Raw genomic sequence first — 26,651 nt, 5'->3', positions numbered from 1 at the left:
TTGCTTGACACCAAAGTTGGTGTCCAAAGTCTTCAAAGTTCCCTGTTTACCTGTGCCGGCTAAGGGGAGGAAGGTAACTGACTCCCAGATGAAGGGGGAATTTGCAAATCCGGTAGGGACGAAGGCATACTATATGGTGAAGAATGCGGATGGAATTAGAGCCTCAAATTTGTTTTGGTATTTGGAAAAGGTGTGCATTCTACAGAAGACTGCCTACAGGTCTAAGGAGGCTTTTGCACCATTGTTTCAGGCTGAGAGAGGCATTAAGGTTGATTGGGCATCAGTTTTGTATGATCGGATGCAGCTTACTGAAAAGAGAGATCGGCATCGGACAGCAGTGGGCAGAGTAGCACCTTATTTGGCTGGAATTTTTGAGCATGTTCTGAAGGTTTCGACAGTAGCAATAGGTTTGAAGACACCAGTGGGTGGCAGATGTGGCAAAAGAAGAGGGAATATTATGTGGAAGTAAGAGAAGGAAGTTGTTGCTGGGCTCTCCAAGAGTTGAAAAAGGTAAATCACCTTTTAAAGTTTCTTGGAAGGGTTTGGAGGAGTCGGAATCAAAGCGAACAGTTTCACAATGGAATCAGAATCAAAGAAGTCGGAGTCCAAAGGCAAGAAGGTAACACTGTTTATGAAAGGAATAGGTGGAGCTGCGGAGAAGACTGCTGTGGAAAGTTTGAAAGTTAAAGCAGGTAGCAGTGACAGTTATGAGATGAGGGGGGTTTTCTCTATGTAAGAGGCAGCTAACAGTTTGACTCAATTGAATGAGTTCTCCCCGATGAGTGTACATAGTGTATATACTATCAAAAAATCATAAAAAATAGACTTTTTAAAATTATTTTTATTATTTTTCTAATATTGGAGCTTAAAAATAGAGAAATCCACCAAAAAACAATAAAACAGTGTTTCTCCATGAATTTTCTTAATTGTTGATTTTTCACTTTGTTTTTGTAGTGCATTTTATTATTTTCTTTGCTTTTTTAATAAACAGGTCAAAAATTAAAAATAAATAGCAAATGAGCTTAGATGGAGAAACCGAAGATACGCTGAGGATCAAAAGAACAAGGTGGATATGCACAAAAATTTTCAATCAAATTGACAGATGGAAGCGGGAAGCCTAAATTAGGTCCCCAAGGCCTACTTTTGCAATTTTTTTGCAAAATGAGCTCACGAAATCCGATTGAAGAAATTTTTGAGTCTAACATAATCACAGGGAAATTTGGCAAAAAATAGTTTGGGAAGTCCGAGTATAGATATCCAAGGTAGCCCAGAATCACCTCACTTCCACTCTTGGAGGAGAGAGCTTTCTACCTTCTTAGCGGGCGATTTCCAAAGTCTACAGTCATCCATTTACAGCACCATCTTATAGGAGACATGAGGGGTAAGTTCTAAACTTATCAATGAACATTTCTATATGGCTGGGTAGCAAGTCTATGCTCACGAAAAAACCCTATAAACCCAGATGTGCACAAAGTCCTACGACACAAAATTGACCATAGCGGCCTGTCAGCTCACAACCGAATTGGAAGACCTTGAACTATATCATGCCCCTATATAATAGAACACTACCATATCACCAGATGACTATTTGGTAGGGGTCAAGGGGGTTCCAAAAGTAAATAATCTAGGTTTTTTTCATATGCCAGAATTGGATTCTGACTCCACGGGCAGCTTATATACGAGGTCTATACACAACGTTGGAGAGGGGGAATGGGGGAACACACCCGGAACAAACACAAGGGCCTGTCTATACCTCACGGTATCCACAACAACCCTATCCTCTTGGAAAACACCTTCGAAAACACACTTCACACTAGCAGACCACCGCCTGCTCAATTTCCACTGTCCACACACTCCTCAAATTCACCACACAACACACCTACTGCCACAGTCTGCCTCTACCCTTACACAAGCTCACAGCCACTCAATCTCACTCTCTCACATAAAACACCGTCCGTCCGTGGGGGCACACACTTCCACATAGACAACACCGAGGGGAAACATGAAAGCAGGAGACAGAGAAGCGGGGAAGGGGAAACAACAACAACACGGGGCAATAGTGGCTTGATTGCACTTCAAAAGGCCTATACACAAGCTTGCACTGCCATCACTATGGCCATTCTCAAGAAAAAAGTACAAAGGGGTTGATCCATCAGAGAACTCCGCTTTGTAGGCTTCAAACGGCACAAAAAAAGACCGGAAAAAGCCCCTAATTTGATTAAAAACTGACTTTTATAGGGGGCGTCTTCAATTTTGCAAATTTCCCTCTCATTGGTCCATCTGGTATCCTAATTTGGTATCTTTGGGAAGGGGACACCACCTTGCTTCATCTGCTCTCTCTTCTTTTCTTTGCACTTGGGGGGGGTGCAATAGCAACATCGCTATTGCCCCTTAGGCTTCTTATTATTTTTTATATTTTCCTGCATTTTTTACCCCTTGGAGTTTAGCTTTGCATTGCACCTCTTTTTACCCTTTGACCACCTATTGTCCGGTTCATATCTGTCTCCTCTCTCCCTCTTTCCTCTCTTTCTCTTTGGTCTTGGCCTTGCCTTTGCCCTTGCGTCTGCTCTCTCCTCCTTTGCTTCCTTCTGGTCCGGCTCTCTCCTCGCCCTTTGTCTTGGCTTGTCTGGCCTTGAAACTACCCTTTTCTTTTCACTTGATCTCCCGACTGCTCTGCCCATTTCCTCATCCCTACGGGACTGCCCTCTAACATGATTAGCGAGGTCGCTACTGCATCCCCTCTATAGCCTTCCAAAATGGGGCCTTCAATGGCCGGCCGCACAAAACGGGCCCCTCAGGGCGCTTGCCACGTCGGTTGGATGCACCACCAGCGAGCCACCCACCACCACTTTCCTCACACGGGCGCGCGCCTTGACGCCTCCTCATTGGCCAAAACCGACGCCCAGCGCCCACGCGCCGCCTGCACTGGGCTCACACAGCACCACCCGAAAACTCCATAGCCATAGGAGCACCAAGCTCATCGCTCCCGCTTCAATATCTCCAATGGGCACCCACTCGTGGCCTTTGTCTCCCCCATTCCCATGTTCCCACTATGCATATGGGTTTAGCCGCCGATACGTGGCAGCCTGGGGGGTGTCCCCCTCTTGGAGTAATTTCCAACACCTTAAAAAAAAAACCCTCATACATATTGTTTTTGGCCCTACTTCAAAAGCCTGCCATACTTTACATAGAGACCGGTTTCTTGAGCCGCAAAGCCTAGACGAAGGAGCCTATTCTTGACTTAGAACTCCCCTCCGCTCACCACACTTCAAATTCTCCTTACCCGCGATCTGAGGTGACCGAAACTCTAGAAAATCATCCGCCCCCTCTTTACTCTCAACTGCTTCAGGAATCCCCAGGCTATAGCTCGGCGCTCGAGGCTCCTAATCACACGCCGGTGACTTCGACTAACTTCACATAGTGCACACTATCCACCAAACACCTGGCTAGCTGGAGAAAACACCAGATGGCGCATTCTTCAATGCGGGAAAGTGGGCACAGATCCGACCCCCAAAAAAAATTCAACTGATCATAACTTGCTAACCAGGGCTCAGATTTGCAATCTAAGAAAACAGGCACGCTCCAAGTTTGAGCTCTACACATGCATCTACTCACACCTGCTTGGGCCACCTGTCCCCAGTTGCCGTGTCCGTCGGAAATCTGCAACACTTGCTAACTTTGAACTGCAATATCTTGAGCATCGACGCTCCGTTTGAGGAGCCGTCTAGAATGGCTTCTAGAGCACACTGAACATTACATGTCAAGTATGAACCAAAATGATCAAGAAAAACTCTACTTTTGCCAAAAAATGCACCAAAGTATTTTCAATCCAAACTTTGAGTTAACTGTCACATTTTTCATCCAAATCACCCCATATCTCACACACAAACTCTACATCATGCCAAGAACCAAGTTGCAACAAAAAAAGTACAAATTGATGAAAAAGTTAATGATCATGATTATTTACTTTTTTGCAAAAATGGATGCAGTTTGCAACTTTGACCTTATGGGACAAAAGAACACAATGTCCCAAGCCCAGTAATCAAGTTTGAGCAAGTTTGGATCTCAAAAACTCAAAATCTCTTTATATCTACTGTTTTAGAGTCTAAAAGCCTAAATCTGGCACCATTTCCACCCAGTGCACTCAAATGAGCCCACACTTCACTCAGAGTACCTAAATGCCATATGTTTCAAGCCTATGATGTCAGAAATACAGAAAGTTGGAAAAATCCCTAGCTGTAAATAATTTTGCTGTAAATTTTTCATGAAACGCATGATTTTGATCTCTACATGTTTTTATGCATCTATGCATGCTCCAAAATTGATTTGAAGGAAAATGGATATCATTTTCCAGCAATTCAGACTCAAGGCATTTCAGAGAGGAATCCGCAAAATTTTCTAACTTTGACACTATATTCACTCAATAGGAACAATGCAAGCGGCTGAGAAGGCAAAGAAAAGGGTGTCCAAGAAAGATAAACAGCAGGGGTTGCCACCATACCAGCTAGATCCAAGCTCAGTGAAGACAACAAAGGCAACCTACTTGTCTGAATAAAAGCTCGAAGAAAACATGACAATGGTTTTCACAGCCAGATTCAAGAGTAAAGAAGGACACCAAGTAGAATTACAAATGCTACCTAAGGAGGTTTATGATGTAGCGGCAAAGCCAAACACCAAGGAAGCCAACAAAAGACTGGGGCTTCGAGATTTCTACGACCAGGAACCATGCGGAGTGGACTTCCAAAAGGCATATGAATTCCTATCCTCAATCAAGGAAGATGGGTTACCCAAATCACAAATCAACAGGGGCAGAAGGTTGAAGTGCTGATCGCTAAAGAAATAGTTGCCAAGGCACTGAAGCTGCCAACAGAAGGTATGAATATATGAGCAAAAGATAGAAAGACAACAAGTACTTTTACCAAAGATATTGATGCTTCCACATTCTCTGATCTCATGCAAAGGCAAGTGGAGGATAGAGCTCACCTCTATCATCAACATTTCCACTTCCTCTCAAAGATACCGCCACGGTACACAACTCCAAAACCTGCAGTTGCAACTACTTTCACTCAAGTATTGAAGTCGACAACTAGGCAAGCAATAGATCACGCGCAGTACGTGCTTACAACACTGAAGGGCATGAAGAAAGAGGGAAAGATTACATATCTCGGAGCTCCAAAAGTGCTAAGAAGAATAGCATATCATGCTATTCGAATGAACGACAACTTTCCGCCAGCCCCAGATCAGAACACATGGATCATTTCATCTCAACCTTCTCCGCGGACCACTAGACCAACAAAAGGAGTATATAAATCAGATGAGGAATCTGAAACAAGTTCCCACGAAGCCCAAAGCAGTGAAATATCTAACAACAAAGAAACCAGGGCAAGGATTGAAGCAATGAAAAAGAAAGCAGTGGCAACTCACCAAGAGGAACTGTAACAAAACAGGGCTAGATTTGAAAGTGAAAAGCAAACATACAAAAGGAGTCGCCAAGCTGCAGGTGAAGAACTTGAAAGATGGAGTCCAAGAGAGGTAAAGGGACCAAGAACCAAGAAACCTGCAAAGAAGGTTCCAGAGGATCCCAAAGATTTGCTCGAGTGAATGTATGTGGAAGCTGAAGCTTTAAAGCTGAAGGAAGATCTAGAAGCTCAAAGAAAATCAATGGAAGAAGTGACTGAGCAATAGAGACATGTGAAAGCTACCAAATAAAGTGAGTCACATCCTGACCAAGAGGAGATGTCTCCAAGACCCTCTTCACCAACTACGGAACAAGGAGATCAGCCCATGCCAAGTCCAAGGCCTTCACCAACAGATAAATCTAAGGAAGACAATGCAGCAAAGGAAAAAGAGCCTGAGCAATAGGAAGAAGCTAATTTTGAACAACCCAAGGAAGCCAAAACAACTGCAGCAGGACCTTCCTCTACAACAGCTCAAGCAGAAGCAACTGAGGCATCCATGAAGCCTCAAGAAGCCAAAGCAGATGAGGCATCCACAAAGCCTCAAAGAGAAGAAGTAGAACCACCTCCATGGCCACAAGCAGAAGCCATTGCACCAACAAAAGAGCCACAAACCGGAACAACCCAAACTTATAAACAACCCCAGGTAGAGCCTGAAGACTGGGAGACTAATGATGATGAAATCATCATCCAGGTAAATGAGTATGCAAAGCAAATGCAGCTAATGACAGAGAAGATGAAAACAATAACACTTAGCTGCAGTGCCAAGGCTAAAGATCTGGAGGAAGTGATTGATGCCCTACAAGGAGAGCTAAAAGACAGAACGAAAGTCATTGAAGATCTTCAAGGGAAGATTAAAAAGCTAAAAAATGAAGCAGAAATAGACCAGATTGTAAAGGAGCAACAACAGAAAGAGATGGGAGAGATCCTGACAAAGTTATCTGATGCATGCAAAATCAAAGATCAACAACTGAGAGAAGTTACCAATGAACTTTTGACCAACCCACAACTCTATCAGTACAAAAGGTTCAAGTGCAGCTAGATGTAGCTTATGCCTGTTTGTAGTACTCTGAGCAACGAATCAATGATCAAGCAGAATTTCAAAGACAGATAAGAGAAAACCCCGTTGTAGCCTCAATCAAGGAAACAGATCAAGTCTACAAGACTTTAAAAAAGAGTAACAAAGACCTTGAACTTGAGCTGAAGCTAAAACAAATGCAAATATGAGACCTTGCATTGATGCGGATTCAAAGAGAAGAGCAATTTCTCAAGGAAAAAGAAGAATTGAAGAGAGTCAATCAGCTGCTAAGAGAGGGACAAACAGAAACTCAGGAGGAGGTAGCAACCTCTGAACAACGAGCCATTGACATACCATCAGTTTCTTTTGCTGATATGGAAACACAACTGTCAGAAGGGCTAGCAAGTTAGATTTTCAAGTACCAATCACTGAAGCCAAGCAAGTGCCAATGGTCCAGCTTTCTAAAGATGAGGAAGATGCAATGAAGGAGTAGATGGTCCAAGAAGAAGATGCTGAATGGAAAGCATCAATGGATTGGGAGTTGAGAGTTCTCCACATAGTAAATGTAACTCAACTCACTCCCAAACCAAGTCAATGCTCAATGGCATCAACAATCATTGCCCTATCCATTGATAAAGGTGGAGCTACTGTAGTTTAAGGAAAGACTTTAGAAGGATATGTAGGCAGAAGGCTCAGATGATATCCACCCAAAATGGAGAAGGAATTGGTTGAACAAGAAATCTAGATACCTAATTCTATTCACAAGAGCACCTGCAGCCCTACAACAGAACCCTACATTCTATTCTGTACCAAGGGCAAGGACATGGCAGGCACACGATTCACTGAAGAAGAAGAGGCCAACATGGCTAAATTACCCACGACTACTAGATCTAGAGCAGTTATCAACAACGGAATAATACGTGGTGAAAACCCTAATGGGCACTATGACCTTCTTCAAGAGCCTCTGTTGGGATGTCATCCTAGCATAGGGAGGACATCAACATAATGTCAATCCGAGGAGTAGGATCCGGCTAGGGCATGAAAACACACAAGTGTCTTGTGCGTGCCAAATGGAGGATTAGAAGGTGAATCCTACACACAAAGAAAGCTACGGAGCGGGTATGATGTTGCTACGAGGAGTGATCACACTACTTACTCTACCATTCGGCCTTATTTCTCACACACAAGATTAATCACACACTACTCTCTAATCAATCACTAATCCAACTCTAATCAAGCACACAATGAGCATAGAATAGCATAGAATGACCACACCGGGCACCAACACTCTACACAAGCCTACACACACTTAGTAGCATGCTTAAACAAGAGGGAAATATGAAAAAAGAGAGAGATTAATCAACAAACTAGCCACTAATCTTTGATTAATCAAGCATGGATTACACCATGAGCAAATGAGAGAGAAGAGGTTAGAGTTTAGCTATCGGCATGAGGCCAAATCTTCCATGCACGCACGTAGAAAGCTCAAGAACTCCATAGCCATCTCCTTCTTCACAAAGCTTATCTCAAGTGAGTAAGAATCCCCTTTCACATTGTGTGTTTTGAGTTATATACTCTCTAGACTTTTTAGAAGTGGCCGGGCACCCAAATGGCCAAACTCACTTAATTTGCTATCTGCACTGCCTAGGATCTAAATATAGCTCAATGTTTACAACTTGGAACTCTTGATGAGCCCAAAACATAAATACAACCCGCATTTGCGATCATTTGACGGAAAATCCTAAAACTTAAGTGACCGCCAATTGTGACTGTAACTCCATAGATAGTCATCAATTACAACTCTTCTTTGCATCTGTTGCTTGTATTTGCTTCATCTTCATCTTTACTTCGCATCCGCATCATCCGGCCTCATTATCATTTACTTAAAATAGTAAATAACATCTTTTACTGGTCCGTTTGGCCATTGTTTACTTAGCCGCCAAACACTCCCCCTATCCGATTTCAGTGCGTGTCTCCGTGCGCTGCCTGGTTGGCTGGCACTAGAGAGATTTGAAATTGGTGGTGAATGTTGTTCTGAAGAGCTGTGGGTTGACTTGTTGGTGAATATGAGATTAGGCATTTGGGTTCAAGTAAAATAAATTGGCTTGATTTATTATGGGAATAAAGAAAAATAAAAGGCTATGTATAGTGCGTTAGGGTATGGAAACCCTGGATTACCAATGGGGAAAAACCTCATGGGAAAAAGTTCTCAAAGGTATGTGATCTTATTATGGGAATATACAATGATGGGTGTTTAGGGATTGAATTTAGTGGGCTTATACAAATAATGTGAAAATGAATTGTTTAAGCCTTCTCTCCCTTGAGTCTGTAATTTGCCTTGTTGTTGCATGTACCTGCAAGGTGAGTGCATGGGTGGAACAATAAAGAGTGCGTAATGCAAATGTCCAATTATGGGACATTCAATATGCTTGCACAGATTTATGCATGGGTAAGATTATGTTGTGCGAGAGAAGTGTATTGATGGGTGCTCCTCAGAGTTAATGCAACTAAAAAAGTAAATTAAATTCACTTTACTAGCTTTCACTACTCTTGAGAAGGGCGTTTGATGCAATGGTTCGTACTCTCCTAATGTTTACAAGTGCGTGTGTGTTTTGTTTTGAACACTTCGCCTCGCCACCATGATTAAAATAATACATTGACTATGCTCACCTATTCAGAATGAGCGACTTGATATAATTACGCTCAACTCTTCCAGCTTGAGCCGTAGCCTAATTAGCTAGACTCATAGACCACATAAAAATATTAGGACTTGAAGCTTAGGTCTAACGCTTTGCTCATTTATCGGCTCACCTGCCCGACTCTTGACATTTTCTCAACTTGACTACTGTCTTGAGCTCTTAGCAAAGTACATATCTAGACATTTAGAGCTCAGATCCTCAAAAAGAGGGTTATTAAAGGACCATATTGGCAAAGTAGGTTTTTTCTGCCATACCTGGGTGACCTTGGTTGTCAAAATTGCTTGTTTTAACTTTTGGTCCATTATCTGAGAAGATTGGCTAGTTTCATTTTTTTGGAAGTGGGAGATGACTTCAATCTTCTTCTGCTCGTTTGTCTGCTTTGGCACCCATATGTATCTGCTACTTGTTGTTGGCTTATTTTTACAGACGACATATTGACTTTTTGGACTTGTATCCTTGATCTGTCGGTGTTTGTAGCTGAAATTATCTTCAAGTTGTGTAAAATCTGGTCTTGGTGCCTTGGGTAGCCAGATTTGTTTTTGTCCTTTGTAATATCCCTGTGCTTGAAGTATATTTGATGGCACAAATATTTTTGTCTGTACTTTCGAATTCAATTGTATCTGTTCCGTGCCATTTTTGGGAATCACGATTGGTAAATTTCCTTGAAGATATGTAGGCCTTCTAGATTGAGAATCGTTTTTGAACCTGTTTCTAGCCTTGCTATTAGATCTCCTCTTTGAGTTGAAATTAATCTTGATTTCCCTGTTTGTTGTTTTGGTTTGAAGCCATTTGCTACTATATAGCATGATATATTTGGTTTAGGTAACCAAACATTTGGTTGACCACTGTAGTAGCCTTGCTCTCTAAGCTGTACTGGGAGGCAATCCATCCCATTTGTTTACCTGAATTGTTTGGACTAGGATCATTTACCAAACTGGATCTTTGATATTGATGTCATTGGCCGCAACATAGGTTATGATGTGCTGCTTGTGTCTTTGTTTACTCCTCGTTGGGTATTTTGGTTGAAAGACCTTTTTATACTTTAGTTGAAATTGTTGGTCTATCTTTCCCTGCGGTGTTGAATCCACAGCTGTTCGCGTTGATTATTTAGCTGCATTTGTGACTTTCTTGTTGGACTTCTTTGCTTGTGGATGACATGCTTTGGTGAGTTCTGCATCTAAACTGACTTGAACAGTCCTTGGTGCCTCTATTTTTGACAATCTGTTTGAGTCTTCAATTTCCTCTGCCAGCTGGACAGAAGTATGTTGACTCTTTTCTCCAGATGAAATGCTTACCATGGCCTTTGGTTCACATTTCTCTTTATTGATATGTTTTTAGGTCTTTTGATAGGCTTCATGTGCTTGATGCACCATTTGATTCTGATTCTTCAAGTTAATTGTGATTTGTGTCACCTTTGGTCTGTGGCATCTTCCATTGGCGATATAATATTAGTCTTTATGACCGCCTCTGCCATTTGACTCAAATCTACCTTTGAACACATTGAGAAGTCTATTTCTTGGCTTTGAGACTTGATCTCTAGCTTTGTTGAATTCTGATGTACATTCATTAGCACTGAACTATCTGTGCTATTAGCATTATTATGTAGAATTTTTGATTCCACATTTCTGCTTGTTGAAATCTTCAGTGGTGGCAAGTCCTTGACTTCTCGTACCCGCTCTGGTTCTGGGTCACAGATAATTTCTTCATCCACTTCCTCTGACATTGGCTCATCCGCTGCATCCTTGTTGGATCTTTCGACGTCAGGCCTGAAAAATTTCAAGCTATTTGAGACCATCTTTTGTAGCTGATCTTTTTTGGTAGCTTGATTTTCAATCGAAATATTATTGATGCCTTTGACCTCCAATATTTTAGTCATCAGTTTGTCTCTGGTATCCTTTGACAAGATATGCTTTCTTTTTGGCGACTTTCAATTTGGAGACGTCTGCTTTAATGATTCTGCTGCTTGCAGTCGGATACTGTCTTAGTTTTGCTGCTTCATCATATCTAAGTGCATCTTTACTGCGCAATTGGGTATTAGATGATTAATGCCACATTTGTAGCAATGCACATCTATTCCTATTTGTTCTATATTTGGTCGAGGTATCTGTCCATAGTATTGTTAGTATTCGTTGCCCATAGTATCTTTGATCAAATATGTCATCAACATGACATGTAGATACTTAAAAACCAACACTGACACTGGCTTTGACTGATTGCCCTTTTCTTTTTCGACTGTGACATTCTCAAGAAGCTTGTAATAGCTTCCATTATAACCTTGGTAGATGGTCCCCTGCTTCAGTGACCAACTTTAATTCTATGTCTGTTATGAACATGTGATCCTTTATCTGTGGCTTCTGTATAGTCTTAGGACTATGTTTTCAATTCGATCCTGTATTTGGCTTCTATTGTCCGTTGAATTGTAAGAGAGTATTGTGACTCTCCTTTTCTGTTTGCAGTTGATAGGGTTGTCCTGATTGCAGTAAGTGAGGTGGAGATTGAACTCCCCCCATCCGAGAGTGTTCCCTATCTGTAAGAGGAATCTTTCTTATGCCAGATGTGGATATTCTAGCCTTTTCATCTAGCTCAGCTGATTAAGCTAGGTCTTTGTGAAGTAGTGCCAACTCAATAGCTGATTCTTCCATTGATTGTACGTGTGTTTGTGTTGGTACATTTTGTGGTGCATGTGTAGTGTTCTGTACCTGTGAATGTTGTGTTGTGGCACTCATATGTGTAATGAAAAGAGTTGAATTGTGCTCATAAAAATTCAAAGTTTGATCATGTGTCAGTGGAAGCCTAGAACTTTTAAAGTGCACTTCCCTATCTTCTAATGATTGACTTTGTGCAATAGTGGCAGTGTGACCAATATTTACCTGGTTAGATATCATTTTGTCATGTGTCCGTTGCTCAATTTGGTCTTGTGGAGTTGAAGGTGACAAGATGAATGTTGCAGCTCCTTCCGAGAATTTATCTACAACAGGATCTAATTCATAGCATCTTCCATCTATATCATAGCTCTTGTCTCCAATGCGCGTTGTCCATAGTGTCCTAGGAATTGACTCGCTAAATGTCCTTACCCGCGTGACTTGAACCCATCTTTTTTCATCAGAATCTACATAAATTGGATCTTTCCATCTCGTTTCGTGGATCCAATGAAGGGCTATTGGTTCAGGTTGCTTGTTGACTTCTGAAGTGGTTGAAGGCAACTGTTGTTTACACATGGCTTCAAGGAATTCCTTCTTGCTCACTGTGTCTTCATTTTTTGGCAGATTGATTATAGTAGGCCCCGTCTGTTGAGTGATTTCTCTGTTCTGAGCTACCACTGTATCTGCATTGGAAGCTAAAGGTAAGCTCATTATCAAGCGGTAAATATTACCACTTGTCGACATGTATTTGTAACACAACTTTGAACCATGTTCATGAGCTATGAAGCATTGATCTAGCTCTTCTGTTGCTTGTTGAGGTGTTTCTGCTTTGTACCATTTACCCTCCATATCTCTATAGAGACTGCTACAGTTTTTGTCCTTGTAATTTGACTTTATCAAGTGCACAGTGACTCGACAATTGCTAACCTCTGGAAGATCTTGCCTGTGCAATTTTATTATGTCCAACTCACTACCTGGTTTGAGCTTCATGTACACGGATCCCAAACAATCTTCCATTAGGTTCTTTTGTGAATAAGCCATGTTGGTAGCTTCATCTACTTCCACAACCTGTATTGTCGGGCTTTTCAGAGCATTTTGCTTGGACTTTAGATAGCGATTGTCTGCATCATCCATGTAGCATGGAAAGTCTTTGAAATGACCTATTAACTCCAACCTGACGCCAACTGATTTGACTATTATTAATGAGCTTGAAGATGCATCATAACTGCTTTGATTTGCCGATGTTTCCATAGACTGTGGCTGTTGCCTCTGATGCTCCATTTTTCTTTCAACTCTGTTACTGACCTGCCGAGCACTTGTATTCCCTTTTTCTAGCCTCTCCCATGGGTGACCAGTGGTTTTCCTAATTCAAAGCTCTCTGCTAGGCTTAGCTGTGATCTCGACAATCTGATTTACCTGTATAGCTATAGCACTAGTTGGCAAGATACTTACCACTCTACTGCAGCGACTACTCCCTTCGTAGCGATTGTTGAGTCGAGCTAACCTGTGTTCACTTTAGTACACAATCTGAAAAATTCTATTTAGCTGGCAAACTTTTTCACAATGAATGCAAAAATCTTGATGTACTTTTGATGGCCACACTTGTGCCTTAAGCTCAGAGGTGACTCTTAAGTTAGCACAAGAGAAGTATGCACAACTTGCACTAATTTGCTAGCTAATGACTAGTTCAGAACTTTGCAGACACTTGCAACTTGATATCACAAAGTCGTGGTTTCTTGTGTATGGTCTTACTGTACCAAATTTGTCAATGAACTCTCAATTTTACACTAGGACGCAGTTAGCTTTTACACCTTCCCGTGAGTGACCAATGGTCTTCCCGAATGATAATTTCAATCTGGTTAGAATTAGCAGTCCTTTAATGATCAATTTGAAGGCCCAAAGACCAAATCCGGTTCAATTTTCAGCTTTCCGATGATGCAAAAGTCGCCCGCACTTGGGTCTGCTCTCGGTCAACTTACTCGGTTGATTCTAGTGTCTGCCCAATATTTGTCCTTTACTTCAATGTTACACTTCCTGCAGGCTTGCAAGAGTTCTCATAAGAAATGAAGCCGGTATCGTCAATAAATGACTCACTAGCCCCTCTCCTAGGTGCTCAATGTCGTAGGTCTAGTGATGTCAATGTGAATCTCAATACTCAACAGTGTCTCAATGGCGCTCACTAGTCCCTGCAATGGACGTAATATGTTTCTCTCATGTACAATGTACAAGAATTTTACTTATGCACTCACCAATGTGATTTAATACACGGTGTTTCAAGACCCAGAGTATATCTCTCAAGCAATAGCCTATTAATTCTATGCCCCCATCCAGGCCTAGATGTGCAATTATTTGGAGTCAAAACTCTCACCGCGCTATGCACAATCAGGGTCGCAATGTATGCTCCCAGGTGGCCTAACAATGCACATCAAATAATGGCCCTAATTGCCCTCTGATGTAGCCCTAATGATCTTCATGCGCCAAGGAAATGAAAGTGTGGGGTAATAGGAAGAGCCACGGGCAGCAACACGTAGGAGATGTGGGCCCAAAAATGCATAGGATGACTTGAGGACGGCCGACCAATAAGCGTGGTAAGGCAAAGAGCCCGGGCCCGCGTAGGTCAAAGGAGCGTAGTTTATGAAGGCACAAACAACGTAGGAAGTAGAGGGGTGTGTGCAACGTAGGATGTCAAGGTGGCAATCGCTACTGCGTAGCATGAATATGAGGCGTGACTTGGGTTGGCCGAAAGGCGTAGGGGAGGGTGGCATACCAGCGTAGGATGGTGGGCTCAATACCACGTAGGAGGTGTGATGGGCCAAGCAATAATCACGTAGGATTACACGTGGCCACGAGCATGCATGCTTAGTATGCCGAAGTGCGTAGGATGTGTACAGCGCGTAGTATGTGTGTCAGCAAATTCGTCTCGTGCCCCTCCGGGCGTAGCATGTGTGAGGGCCCACCCGCGTAGAGGAAAAATCCGGGGCACGTGGGTAGTGCTGGAGCCGTTTTTGGATGCATAAAGCCAGCTTGGCTGTGATTGGTGCGCGTAAATAGGGGGCCGGTGGGCAGTGATGGGCTTGGCGGGCAGGCTCGTGCAGCGAGATAGGTGGAGCCAAAATGTGTGCGTGTGTGTGGGGTCGGGCGTCGGTAGCCAAGGCGGGACCAAGGCAGGTGGGGTTGCGAGTTGTGGGGCCGCATGGATTGCTTGCTCGCACAATTAAACCTAGGCAGTTCGGGTGGGGTCGCCAGCTGTGGGGCCGACTCGGGATGGGAGCACGAGCGCGTAGGAGGTCTCCCCAGCTGTAGTAAACGCTACGACAACTTGGGGTAGGTGCAGAGCGTAGGAGGTCTCGCCGGCTGTAGTAAACGCGTAAGAGAACGAGGCAGGGCTCATGTAGGAGGTCAATGCAGCTAGCGTGAGAGCATAGGAGGTAGGTCAGGGCCAGCTCAGCGCGAGTCACGGCGCGATAGGCGGTTTAGTGCGGTGAGATAAGGGAGGTAGGTGAATTTTTTTGTTTTATTTTATTTTATTATTTAAAAGATAAATAAAATCAACAAGGCTCACAAAAAATTCAAAAGCTCACAAAATAAATTAATAAAATACACAAAAAATAAAAAAACACTTTCAAAAATACAAAAATGAACACAAATAATAAATAAAAAATACACAAAAAATCAAAACATGCACAAAATTACTAAAAATCACAATTAAAATATAATAAATAAAGAAAATACCAAAAAAACACAAAAATATAAAAAACACAAAAATAATTCTAAAAAAAAGAAAAACACAGAACAATCACAAAACACAAACAAAAATAGAAAAAAAAACACAAAAAATAATAAAATACACAAATAAAAATAAAAAGTTCAAATCTTATCAAACGAAAAACCTAAAAACGTAAAAAAATTTAAACTAACACGCCAAAACACTCAAAAAACAAAAAACATTTGCCCCGGCACTCCACAATACACCCGAATTAGGCGATTTATCGATTTTCTGAGCATAACTAGCACATTTAAGTAAAAATTAGCAAAAATTACCGAAAAATTCTCAAAAATTCTAGATCAGCCCACCGACCTAAACGTTCACAATCAAGCAATCGAAACACCGAAATTGATCACTTACTTAATCAAAATCGCACAAAACATCATTCTTTAAGCACACAAATTGTCTCGAAACTGCGCTTAAATGAACACAAAAATCACCCTCTCTTGCGCGATGACTAATCGCACTCAAAACAACATTTTTCATCAATTAATCATCAATTAGAGCATCCAAATCTCAAATTTAATCAATCATTAACATTTTTTCTGCATCAAATCATGCACATAAGCATACATAACCAAATTTGACCGAATTTTGACAGCATTTCGGCGTCACAATGGAATTAGAAAAACATAACCATAACGCATTGACAACCATAAGCAATCACATGCTTCTCATAAGCAATTTGGACTCCAAAAGAACCCCAAATTAGGCACTTCCGCCTACACTCAAGCGGGCATAAACCGCACCTAGTTTTGCATTTGATGAATGCACTTGGTTCATGAACCAACCCTGCACATAAAATCAAAAAATTAGCATTAATTTCAGCACATTAATTAGCCACAAACTCAGCGACGATTAAGCACTTGATTAGTGCCCGACACACTAGTGTGTGTGTGTGTCGATCCCATAAAATCACCTACACACAACCAACACAAAAATCAATGTGTAGCATAGTTTAGCATGAATGTAAACACATAATCTCATGGACATGCATCAAATGATCAATAAAAATCAGCACTTTGCAAAATGCCCAAATAATTAGTGAAAAATTAGTGAATGAAATTAGTGAAAATTAGTGATTAATAGGTGATTTCGGCTACGATTTGTGCAAAAATGGAGTAGGATATGAGTGTGTGGATCACATAGGCATGTTGTCCATACACCCAACTTACTTACTATTTATGTGTAGCACAAAAAACACTTTTCAATCAACGGGAAATTAGCATCAAAGTTAGGGAAAATTAGTGAATTTGATGGTCAAAAGTAGTGATCAAAATCAAGAACTAATGATGTGTGTGGGTTGTTTTTTGATGTTGTAAGCATAATCAATGCTAACCCAAGCACTAATCACACTAAAAACCACTCAATTAATCAACACACCTAATCTAAAAACTAATAAAATTAATGAAAAATTAGGGAAATTAGTGTCTCCTAATCACACCAATGGCACCTCTAGCTTAGGCAGTCGCTCCCCGGCAGCGGCGCCAATGTTGGGACGTCATCCTAGCATAGAGAGGACATCAACATAATGTCAATCCAAGGAGTAGGATCCGGCTAGGGCATGAAAACACACAAGTGGCTTGTGCGTGCCAAATGGAGGATTAGAAGGTGAATCCTACACACAAAGAAAGCTACGGAGCGGGTATGATGTTGCTACGAGGAGTGATCACACTACTTACTCTACCATTCGGCCTTATCTCTCACACACAAGATTAATCACACACTACTCTCTAATCAATCACTAATCGAACTCTAATCAAGCACACAATGAGCATAGAATAGCATAGAATGACCACACCGAGCACCAACACTCTACACAAGCCTACACACACTTAGTAGCATGCTTAAACAAGAGGGAAATATGAAAAAAGAGAGAGATTAATCAACAAAACAGCCACTAATCTTTGATTAATCAAGATGGATTACACCATGAGCAAATGAGAGAGAAGAGGTTAGAGTTTAGCTATTGGCATGAGGCCGAATCGTCCATGCACGCGCGTAGAAAGCTCAAGAACTCCATAGCCATCTCCTTCTTCACAAAGCTTATCTTAAGTGAGTAAGAATCCCCTTTCACATTGTGTGTTTTGAGTTATATACTCTCTAGGCTTTTTAGAAGTGGTCGGGCACCCAAATGGCCAAACTCACTTAATCTGCTATCTACACTCCCTAGGATCTAAATATAGCTCAATGTTTACAAGTTGTAACTCTTGATAAGGCCAAAACATAATTACAACCCGCATTTGCGGTCATTTGACAGAAAATCCTAAAACTTAAGTGACCGTCAATTGTGACCGTAACTCCATAGATAGTCATCAATTCCAACTCTTCTCTGCATCTATTGCTTGTATTTGCTTCATCTTCATCTTTACTTCGCATCCGCATCATCTGGCCTTGTTAGCATTTACTAAAAATAGTAAATAGCATCTTTTACTGGTCCGTTTGGCCATTGTTGACTTAGCCACCAAACAGCCTCCCTGACCTCTCTAGCAATGCTTTGTAAGATCTGCAGAATGCTGCTGATATGCATTCAGACTTTTCATGAACCTGCAAGTAGGAGCACCATAAATGTCTTTCCTCAAAGGCAACAAAGGTCTATGCTATGATTTAAGTGGACAGTCTTTAGAAGAAGTCCTCTACGGCTTCTACGCCAGATGTATGTTTCTGCCATCTAGCAATATGTTGGCATTTGAAGAGGCATCCTATACAAGTTTCTTTACATGGCAGACAAGATATTTGGGCCAGTGATCAACAACCTTACATCAAGGTTTGGTGGCTATTCAACCATTGAACTTTAAAATAGAGTCACCACGTAGTTTTTGCAAGTCCCTAACAAAGAAAGACGAATCAGATATGAAAGATCCCTACATGCGCTTAAAGACCTCCTCGCCAACCATCAACCCAAAGACTACTTCAGTACATGAAGCTGTTTCAAGAGACGACACGGTTGAGGAGGGGGGAATGTTAGTAGGAAGCTAACTTGGATAACATTTTTTGAAGAGTTTATTGTAAAAACACTTGTTATTTTGATAATCGAGAATGTTGTAACTCCTACTTTCCAGACAAACAGTGTAATTGAACAGCGGGGTGGACAAGCTTCTAGATTGTATCAACCTATCTTTAGTTACAGCTCCTAGATTATCAATTTTGACCATAGAAACCTTGGCTAAAGTATAAAAGCCAAATTTTGGATAATAGAACATAGCGTGAGCTAACGACGCTCACTTCTCTCCTTCTCGCACTTCCTACAGTTGTCACATTGTAGCGCCGTCTATTGAGTTACAACTGCAGGTAAAAGCTCTACGCGTTGACATAAACATTTCATGGCAATCCATAGCTTTTGGCATCACTGACCTGCAGCCTAATTCATCATAAGTAGTAATTTAAGCTAAAAAATCACAAAGTAAGCATAGGCAGGATATTGGGGCACAATTGCTAAGCATGTCGATGCATTCTGGGTCGAAAAGGACTAGGTCAAAAACTCACTGCTGCTGTTAAGAATTGCAATTTTTGCACCCTAAAGTGAGATTTGAGACCATAAGAATGTGTTCTTAGGTCTTAGAAACATTTCCTAGAAGTTTCATAATGTTTGGATGTCGTTTGATGCTATAAAGGGTATGATATGTTTGCCAATTAGCAACTAGCTTTTCATGATTTCCATCATTTGAGTGTAGCTTGAGTTAGATGCGAGTTGTTTGTTCTTTTCCAGCAGATTGACAACCTCTTGTAGCCTCTATGCACTAGTTGATTCAGCTTCATCCCATGGATTGACAATTATGTTCGTGGTTCTCGCTATGTCTGCAATAAGATAGGAGTGAGGTTAAACACCCATCCCACACCACACTTGTGCCCTTTGGTAGGGTGACACACTTTGGATGTACCATCATTTCCCAACCCCCTTGTTGAACATTCAATGTTCAACCAAAAAGATGACTAAAGAAAGTGAGAAACTACAAAACTGATAAACACCGTGAGAAAACAAAAAATACACTACCATATGTACAAGGCCCTATGTCTGCCTGCTGCTACCAAAACTCAAGTGGGTTGCCTCACCCTTGCATCACACAACTTCCACCTAGATCAAGTGGATTTCTGCACCCCCTACATCACACAGCTTCCATTTGGATAAAATACCTAGCACGGATTTCCTCCATCCATCTGTAGAACCTTCCAACAGTGTTTCACCCATGTTTGCAGCCATCCATGCACACAATATTTCTAAAGCCCTTTAGCATCTCTTCACACATTTACCTGCCTCATCAACACAGTTGGCTTGTGAGACTATTACCTGAACCAACGGATGCATGTGGTTCTGCAACCACATCATTTGTACCTACCAACACTTTTGACCACATGATGTGGTTCTGCAACCACATCATCTGTACCTACCAACACTTCTAACCTCCCTCCCAACCATGTAAAGCAGAGCTCCTCTCAATGGAACCTTGTATCTGACATATAGCTTACCTCACTGCTGCACTTACAAGCATAAATTTCAACCATGTATTGCATACTCCTTTAGACATCTTAGACACCACTAAGGAATCTCCTTCATCTACCATATGACATACCTGCTGCATTGGACTCTCCACCTCCTCTGAATTCGTACTCTCCTCTTTGCTAGGAATGCCCTCCATATGATCATCATCAAGCTCTTTTTATTCAATCATCAGCTCTTCAAAGTCAACCAGCTCTTCCTACTTGTTAGCTTCAAATGCTTGCTCTTATTAACCTCTTCTACCGTTGCATCATGCTATACCAAAGTAGAGAGAAACTCTCCCCCACACTGCATCACCCTAGTCCTCATCTGTTGGCAAGGCCACCTCATTCCTTTTAGCAAAATTGAGCACCACTTCTACCTGCATATCCTCATAGGTGGACATAGTCTCCTCCACTTGACCCTCATTGAGCATACCGGCTTTCACCGCTCCCCGTTCTTCACACATATACACCAATCTCCATGCACATAAAAAAGATCAAACTCTTCATACCTGGATTGGCTTGAATCCGTTTCCTAGCTTGTATCTACATTTGTAGATCTTCACTCACTCGACTCAGCCTCGTCTTCTGTCTCAAGTTGGGAATCTCCTCTAGCTTTATCACCTTGGATTCATCTACAAATCATACCCTCTGATGTGTATCATTCTTCAAAGGAGACTTAACATCCATACCTTGATTTGGCAACACTTCTCTCGCTCAATTTAGAACTATCTTCACTTCTTTCAGAACTGGATCCACCCTAATTGGCAACCTCAGCATGGAACCGCTCCATCTGTCTGTAGCCACAAAACCCGGGGTTATTCCCGCATTGACACATTCATTTGCACCATCCTCGGCTTGACTTTCACCGCTTCAATTAGCCTATGCACCACACCCTTTAGCAACCACTGCTTGGCTTGTCGCTTCCTCAATATCTTTTTGGTTCGGTCTCTCGCCAACTTCACCGCCTCAGCATATGTCGGGAGTCTATCCGACTCCACTTTATCCCTGACCTCCTCATGCAGGCAATCAAAAAACTTGCTTAATTTTAGAAAGTCAACACTCTAGGTAGTAGTTACCTACATCAACTCTCGCCAAAGGGCTTCGAATTCCCATATGAATGCCTGGAAATCTCCATCCAGCTTTTGCTTTAGATAATCTAGCTTTCTCTTTACCTCATGCATCTGCACCATTGGCATTTACTGGCATCAAAAAGCCACTTCCAAAGCTTTGCAATCCATATTTTCTTCATCAAACCACCGTTCTGCACTTCCACGAACAGCAGCAAAAATGTCCATACCGGCACCTTCTTCTTTTGTCAACCTGTTTTCTAGCACGAATAGATCATAGTCTTGCAGCCAGATTTCTGCATCCTCCACCCTAGTGAAATTTGAAAAACCCACCCAAGCCATCTTTTATAGCACCTGCTCTTCAAGATTTGTACTTTATCAGCTCCAAAACCACAACTTCGTCTTCAAATTGAAGCAATCAGATGCTCCTCAGTGGGGGCACCTGAAGATGGATGGGGTAAAGGGGAACACACATGACACACAAACATCACGCCTCTCTATAGCCCAAGATAATCACTAGACCCCAATCCACTAGAGTTCACCTTCAAAACTCACACAATAAATAGTAGAACACACCTATTTTTGCATGTTTACAACTATGCCACATCACACACTGTTCTCTCTTTCTCTCTCGCACACATATAGGCCCAGGGAGGCATTCACATCTCAAACATCGGCACCAAATGATTGAAACAGAGCAAAGAGAAGAATGGGGGAAATAGGAAGAAATGGCAAGACATTCCAATGCGGTTTTGTTCAATTATGGCAAAAAACATCATCTACAACAACCATGAAACCTACTACTACAACCGGCTCGGCATGACACCACTGAGCACAAAGAAATTGGGAATTGTCTGGCTTTGCATGTGACTCCCCTCGCTGAGAGCAGCCAAAAACGTATGTCTTCAATGCCCTCATTGGTTCCGACTGCCTTCTCCCAAGGCTCCTCCTCGCAAAAACACACCGCCTCTTGAGATCTTCTCCATCAGAACTCCCTTCTTGACAAACTCGAGTTCCTCATTGAGCTTTGCAAAAAGACCTCGAGGACTTCACAATTGCCAAAATATGGCCCCCTTAAGGGCATGTGAGGCTTCCCTTAATTTAGCCGACAACTTTGTCTTATTTTAGCTCCACATAAACTGCCCCTTTTCTTAGCTATGGCTTGGAGCCCAAGGTAGCGCGGGACCACTCTCTCAAGCCCCCCGGGGCCGTGAAGGCGGCATGATAGCTACTTCATGGGCACCCCCTCGATTAAAATATTTGGGCTCTCAAAGATAGTGTGAGAACAAGCCCACTCATGGCCCTGACATGTCAGCAACGCTCGCATGTATCACCGCCCAAACCATGCACCACCGCCACCATTCAGAATCAGGCCTAGGACTCCCAATCACCACCAAGAGCGTCGTGAACAGCACCCTGCAGGGTTGCCCCTCAGAATCCTCCATAGCCAGGCAGCTTCACGACCTCTTGATGCCCTTAGAGAGCCAACCGTCGACTCTATGTACCCTTTGCATTGCTTTACTCACTGCGCAATGGGACCATGTCGGCTGACACATGGTAGCTCTATAGAGATTCAAGCTTATGAATTCAAAAACCTCCAAAAAAGTGCAATCCCACTTACAAATTTAGAGATTCACATCTAAATCTTAACTTGAAAGGGAGAACTCCACAAATCCTAGTGGAATTTAGTGTAAAAACCTTCAAATATTATCTAGATTTTTCTTCACCTCCTACTTTGCCAGCTGGGATATGCTCTTGCCACTTTGGATTTGTGCATGCCGCTTTGGGTTTGCTCGTTCTCTACCTAGTTTTGCTCGTCTTCAACACTAACCTTGGATTTTGTTTCCTCCACCCTTGCCTTGGATTTGATTCAATGTTCTTGTTGATGCCCTTCATGATCATGATTATGGAACTAGCCTCTTATTCTCTCTCTCTCTCTCTCTCTCTCTCTCTCTCTCTCTCTCTCTCTCTCTCTCTCTCTCTCTCTCTCTCTCTCTCTCTCTCTCGCTAAAGCTTCATCGCTCCCTCTCGCAGTCCCGCTTGGGCGAGGGTAGCCTTGTGGGGGGCGTTAAGCCTCAGCCTCGCCCTCTCTCACAAAGCAACCATCTTACTCTACGTTTCCATGCGCTGCTCTGCATTTACCAAGGCTAAGGAGAGGTGGGTATAACAGATACACAGTAGCCCAGCGCTCTCGACATCATCTAGAGCCCTGCGTTTGACTCATCTGCTTGTCCCTCATTGTCTATTGTCTATCCTTTGTACTTAACCCCAAAGTAATTTTACCTTAAAACTTAACAACTTATTCACACCCCGACAATGGACGTGTCTAAACAGGGCAATGTCCTCCTTTGATACTTCAGCTGCCAACACATGCAAGAGTTTTCTTGTGGTCGTGAATGCGCCAAGAAAAGACCCCAACACTCAACAAGAAACAAGGATTACAAATTTGGAGACCAAGGTTCAAGAGCCCATCGCAGAGAATAAAAACTAAAGGAGCACTTGTGCAAACTTGAAGATAGTGAGGCGGTCCGGGACGGCGGGCAACAAGGGAGGCGACTTCAAAACACCCCTCAAGACTCTCGTTATGCTCAATTGGGGCTGGGGAAACCACAAGAAAAAAACAACAACAACAAACCCACAAACAAACAAGTGAAGCGGTACCACTGAGGCAAGCTTTTCCATGCATGGGAACCCCCCATATATTTTTGCCCTTTTACCAAAATATTTCCTATTATATAAGTTACTTTTGATTTTTTCTTCCTTTTTCACAAACGTTTTAGCCTTTATTAAATAAATAAAACTTATGCTAATCAATCACGATGTAGCATAAATAAATAAGCTTTCTTTGTTGATCTCTCTTTTGACCTTAAATATTAAATATATATATTCTAAATTACATTATATATTTTAGTATTTTCTAATATATTTTTCATGTATGTATATTATTCCACCCTACCAAATATTTTATTCACTAGTTTTCATTTTCAAACCTCAACCCCACTTTCAAATTTCAATAATACCTCCATCTAGATGATTGCCAATCTTTTCAAAACTCTAGGTCATGTTTTCATACACATGAAGGAGCTTACACTTGAAGGCAAGAGAGAAGTCCACTCAAAGGGGACCACCAAAAGACCTTTGCAGCCACAAATAATACATTATTTGGCTGAATTTTTTAAGTAAAGAAGAACCCCGAATCTGAAGGAGCGTTCAACATGAAAGATGTAGCTCGTGATCTCAACTTTTAGCTCAAATGTTTTCAGAATTTTTGAAGTTATAAACACGGAGATATGATTTTTGTAGTGGACCCTAGTTTTCTCGTGTAATGGTGACACAGGCCATCCCCAATTTTCTTCCCTTTATAATGGCTATGGTTCTACAAGTCTTAAAACATGATTACAAGAGACAAGGATCTTTTAATGAGGTCTTGGCAAGTCTAGAGTGATTCTATCACCATTTTTGGAGGATCCATCCTCATCAACAACTATCCACCTTTGACAATCTCTCTTGTAAATTTCTTACCTCTCTCTTGTCTCCCTAATAAGCTTATGTCTAGCCAAAGCTAGACTATTGTAAATATATCCTATCCTCTACATCCTACCCACATTCTCTCTCTATTGACTCAGGTATTTTAAATAATGAGGAGATAAGATGGGAGCCACAGTCACATGCACCCCATTTTCCTAGTCACCAATGTGGGACACTCACCTCAAATAGAAATATTGCTAAATCCTCCCCTCCTTCCCTATATAAGGAGGCCATGAGAGCTCACTTAGAACACACACACACACACACACACACACCTATCCATACACACTCTTGTGCTACATGCCTGTAGCATGAACTCTAATCACATAATCACAACACCATCATCATCACCATCACCATGCACAAAAGATGAGCACCACACCTCCACACCACTTGTAATTAAGGGTTGAAGGCACAATTTAAAGAAGAAGAAGGGTGCACACACTCATGATATTCCTCGCCATCAACTCCCATCTCTCCATTATGCCTCCTACGATCTTGTCCCCTTCTCATTTTCTTGCCATACGCTACCTATTGTATTCATCTTTTGCAAGCAATCAAAACACTCCATCTTGGTGCCATACTTTGTGTCGCTTTGGATACATCTCATTGTGAGTATGGTATATGCTTGTTCCTTGCCTTTTTCTCTGCTTATGTAAAGGTGTGTAGATTCGCCACCATACACACACACACTCTCCCTCCCTCTCATATTCCTATCATCTTGCTACTTCCATCTTGAGGTGTGCGGATTCGTCACCTCTTGTATGATAAGTGAGCATACTCACAAGTTTCCCCTACCTCATTATCTTCCTTACTAACATGCATGAGTAGAGAGCCCATTCTCACTCACTCACCACTCCTCTCAACTTGTTCTCCGACTACCCCATTCCACATTTGGGCGTGGATCTTGAAATTGTTTTCCATGGCATGTTTCATTGTGTATATGTATGCATCCTAGCCGCATATCTTGCTAGGTGGTGCCCCTATTGTGTATCCCCCATGATGTTGCCATTGTGCATAGTCTTGGTGTAGAGGCCACCGGGTCTATTTTTCACTTCTGCCTCTCATTTGGTGCCCCCACTGAGGATCGAACTCCAGACCTTCAGTTTACAAGGCTGACATGTTTACTTCTCTTCATGGGCGAGTGGCTTCTGGAATTCTCTAATTGGACCACTGAAGAGGAGGAGCTTCAAGAAGGTTTGACTCAAGTCATCAAGACACTCTTGCCAGGGTGTTGTATTGTTAGCATAGAAGAGGTGGTAAGACCTTCTTTCCCTACTCAAATTGTTTACATTTCTCATCATCCCCGCAAGCGTAAAAGCAAGGCACAAGCTGCATCATGCTCACATTGTAGCCAAAAATTGCACCTTCGACATGAGTGCAACCCAAAGTGAAGAAAAGGCCATCATTTTCTCCCTCGACATCTGCATAGGCGTTCTCACATCAGTAGTCTTTCAAGTAGCACCAGGCTTCTCTACATCTACGCCCACATCTTTGCCACCTATTCCACCTACGCCCACAACAAGCCTTCACAACTTGAGGAAGCTACTACGAACACGTGGTCCCTCCCTCTGCCTTGCACCAAAAGATTCAAGGGTTTTCCTGCGTCGACAATCACCCCGTCTCCAAAACAAAAGGGTAAATTCTCCAAAGTATTTCTATACCTCACTCTCATCTCATGAGCCAGGAACTAGAAACAGCAGCATGGATTCTACGTTGTCTACTGAGTGACATGGCGGAGCTTGTCATCGACAAGGTCTTTGACACTGGTTTTGCTTGGCGGAAAGACAAGACCCTCCATCTTCAAGGGGTATTGCTTGTGAATCAAGGCTATGATGACGACTTTACAGCTTGCTATGTATCCATCCAACTTGAATTAATACAAGTGGTAAGACTCACCACCTACCTCATCACACTTGTGTATACACTAGATGACACTCTATCTTGCAGGAAAGTGAAGTTGCTCAAAGAGAGAGAGTTCAAGCTTTTCCAA

At 42.1% G+C, this 26,651-nt stretch overlaps 2 protein-coding genes across 2 annotated transcripts; both read right to left on the bottom strand.

Moving 5' to 3' along the window:
- Nucleotides 1-10,233: 10,233 nt before the first annotated feature.
- LOC147421321 (uncharacterized) lies at nucleotides 10,234-10,896 on the bottom strand. Its single transcript, XM_086504629.1, has 3 exons — nucleotides 10,586-10,896; nucleotides 10,421-10,463; nucleotides 10,234-10,344 (listed from the first exon to the last, which is right to left on the bottom strand). Exons 1-3 carry the CDS (start codon nucleotides 10,894-10,896, stop codon nucleotides 10,234-10,236), a joined length of 465 nt encoding a protein of 154 aa, XP_086360755.1.
- A 145-nt stretch (nucleotides 10,897-11,041) lies between these two features.
- On the bottom strand, nucleotides 11,042-13,096 carry LOC147421320 (uncharacterized). The gene is made up of 3 exons (XM_086504628.1): nucleotides 12,044-13,096; nucleotides 11,372-11,463; nucleotides 11,042-11,192 (listed from the first exon to the last, which is right to left on the bottom strand). The coding sequence occupies exons 1-3, from the start codon at nucleotides 13,094-13,096 to the stop codon at nucleotides 11,042-11,044; spliced, it is 1,296 nt and encodes a 431-aa protein (XP_086360754.1).
- Nucleotides 13,097-26,651: the final 13,555 nt, after the last annotated feature.

Source organism: Adiantum capillus-veneris, chromosome 28, assembly GCF_014529385.1.
Source record: "Adiantum capillus-veneris isolate H3 chromosome 28, ASM1452938v2, whole genome shotgun sequence".
Lineage (NCBI taxonomy): Eukaryota > Viridiplantae > Streptophyta > Polypodiopsida > Polypodiales > Pteridaceae > Adiantum > Adiantum capillus-veneris.
Note: the sequence above shows the minus strand (reverse complement) of the source record. Positions and strands in the feature narration are given on the sequence as shown.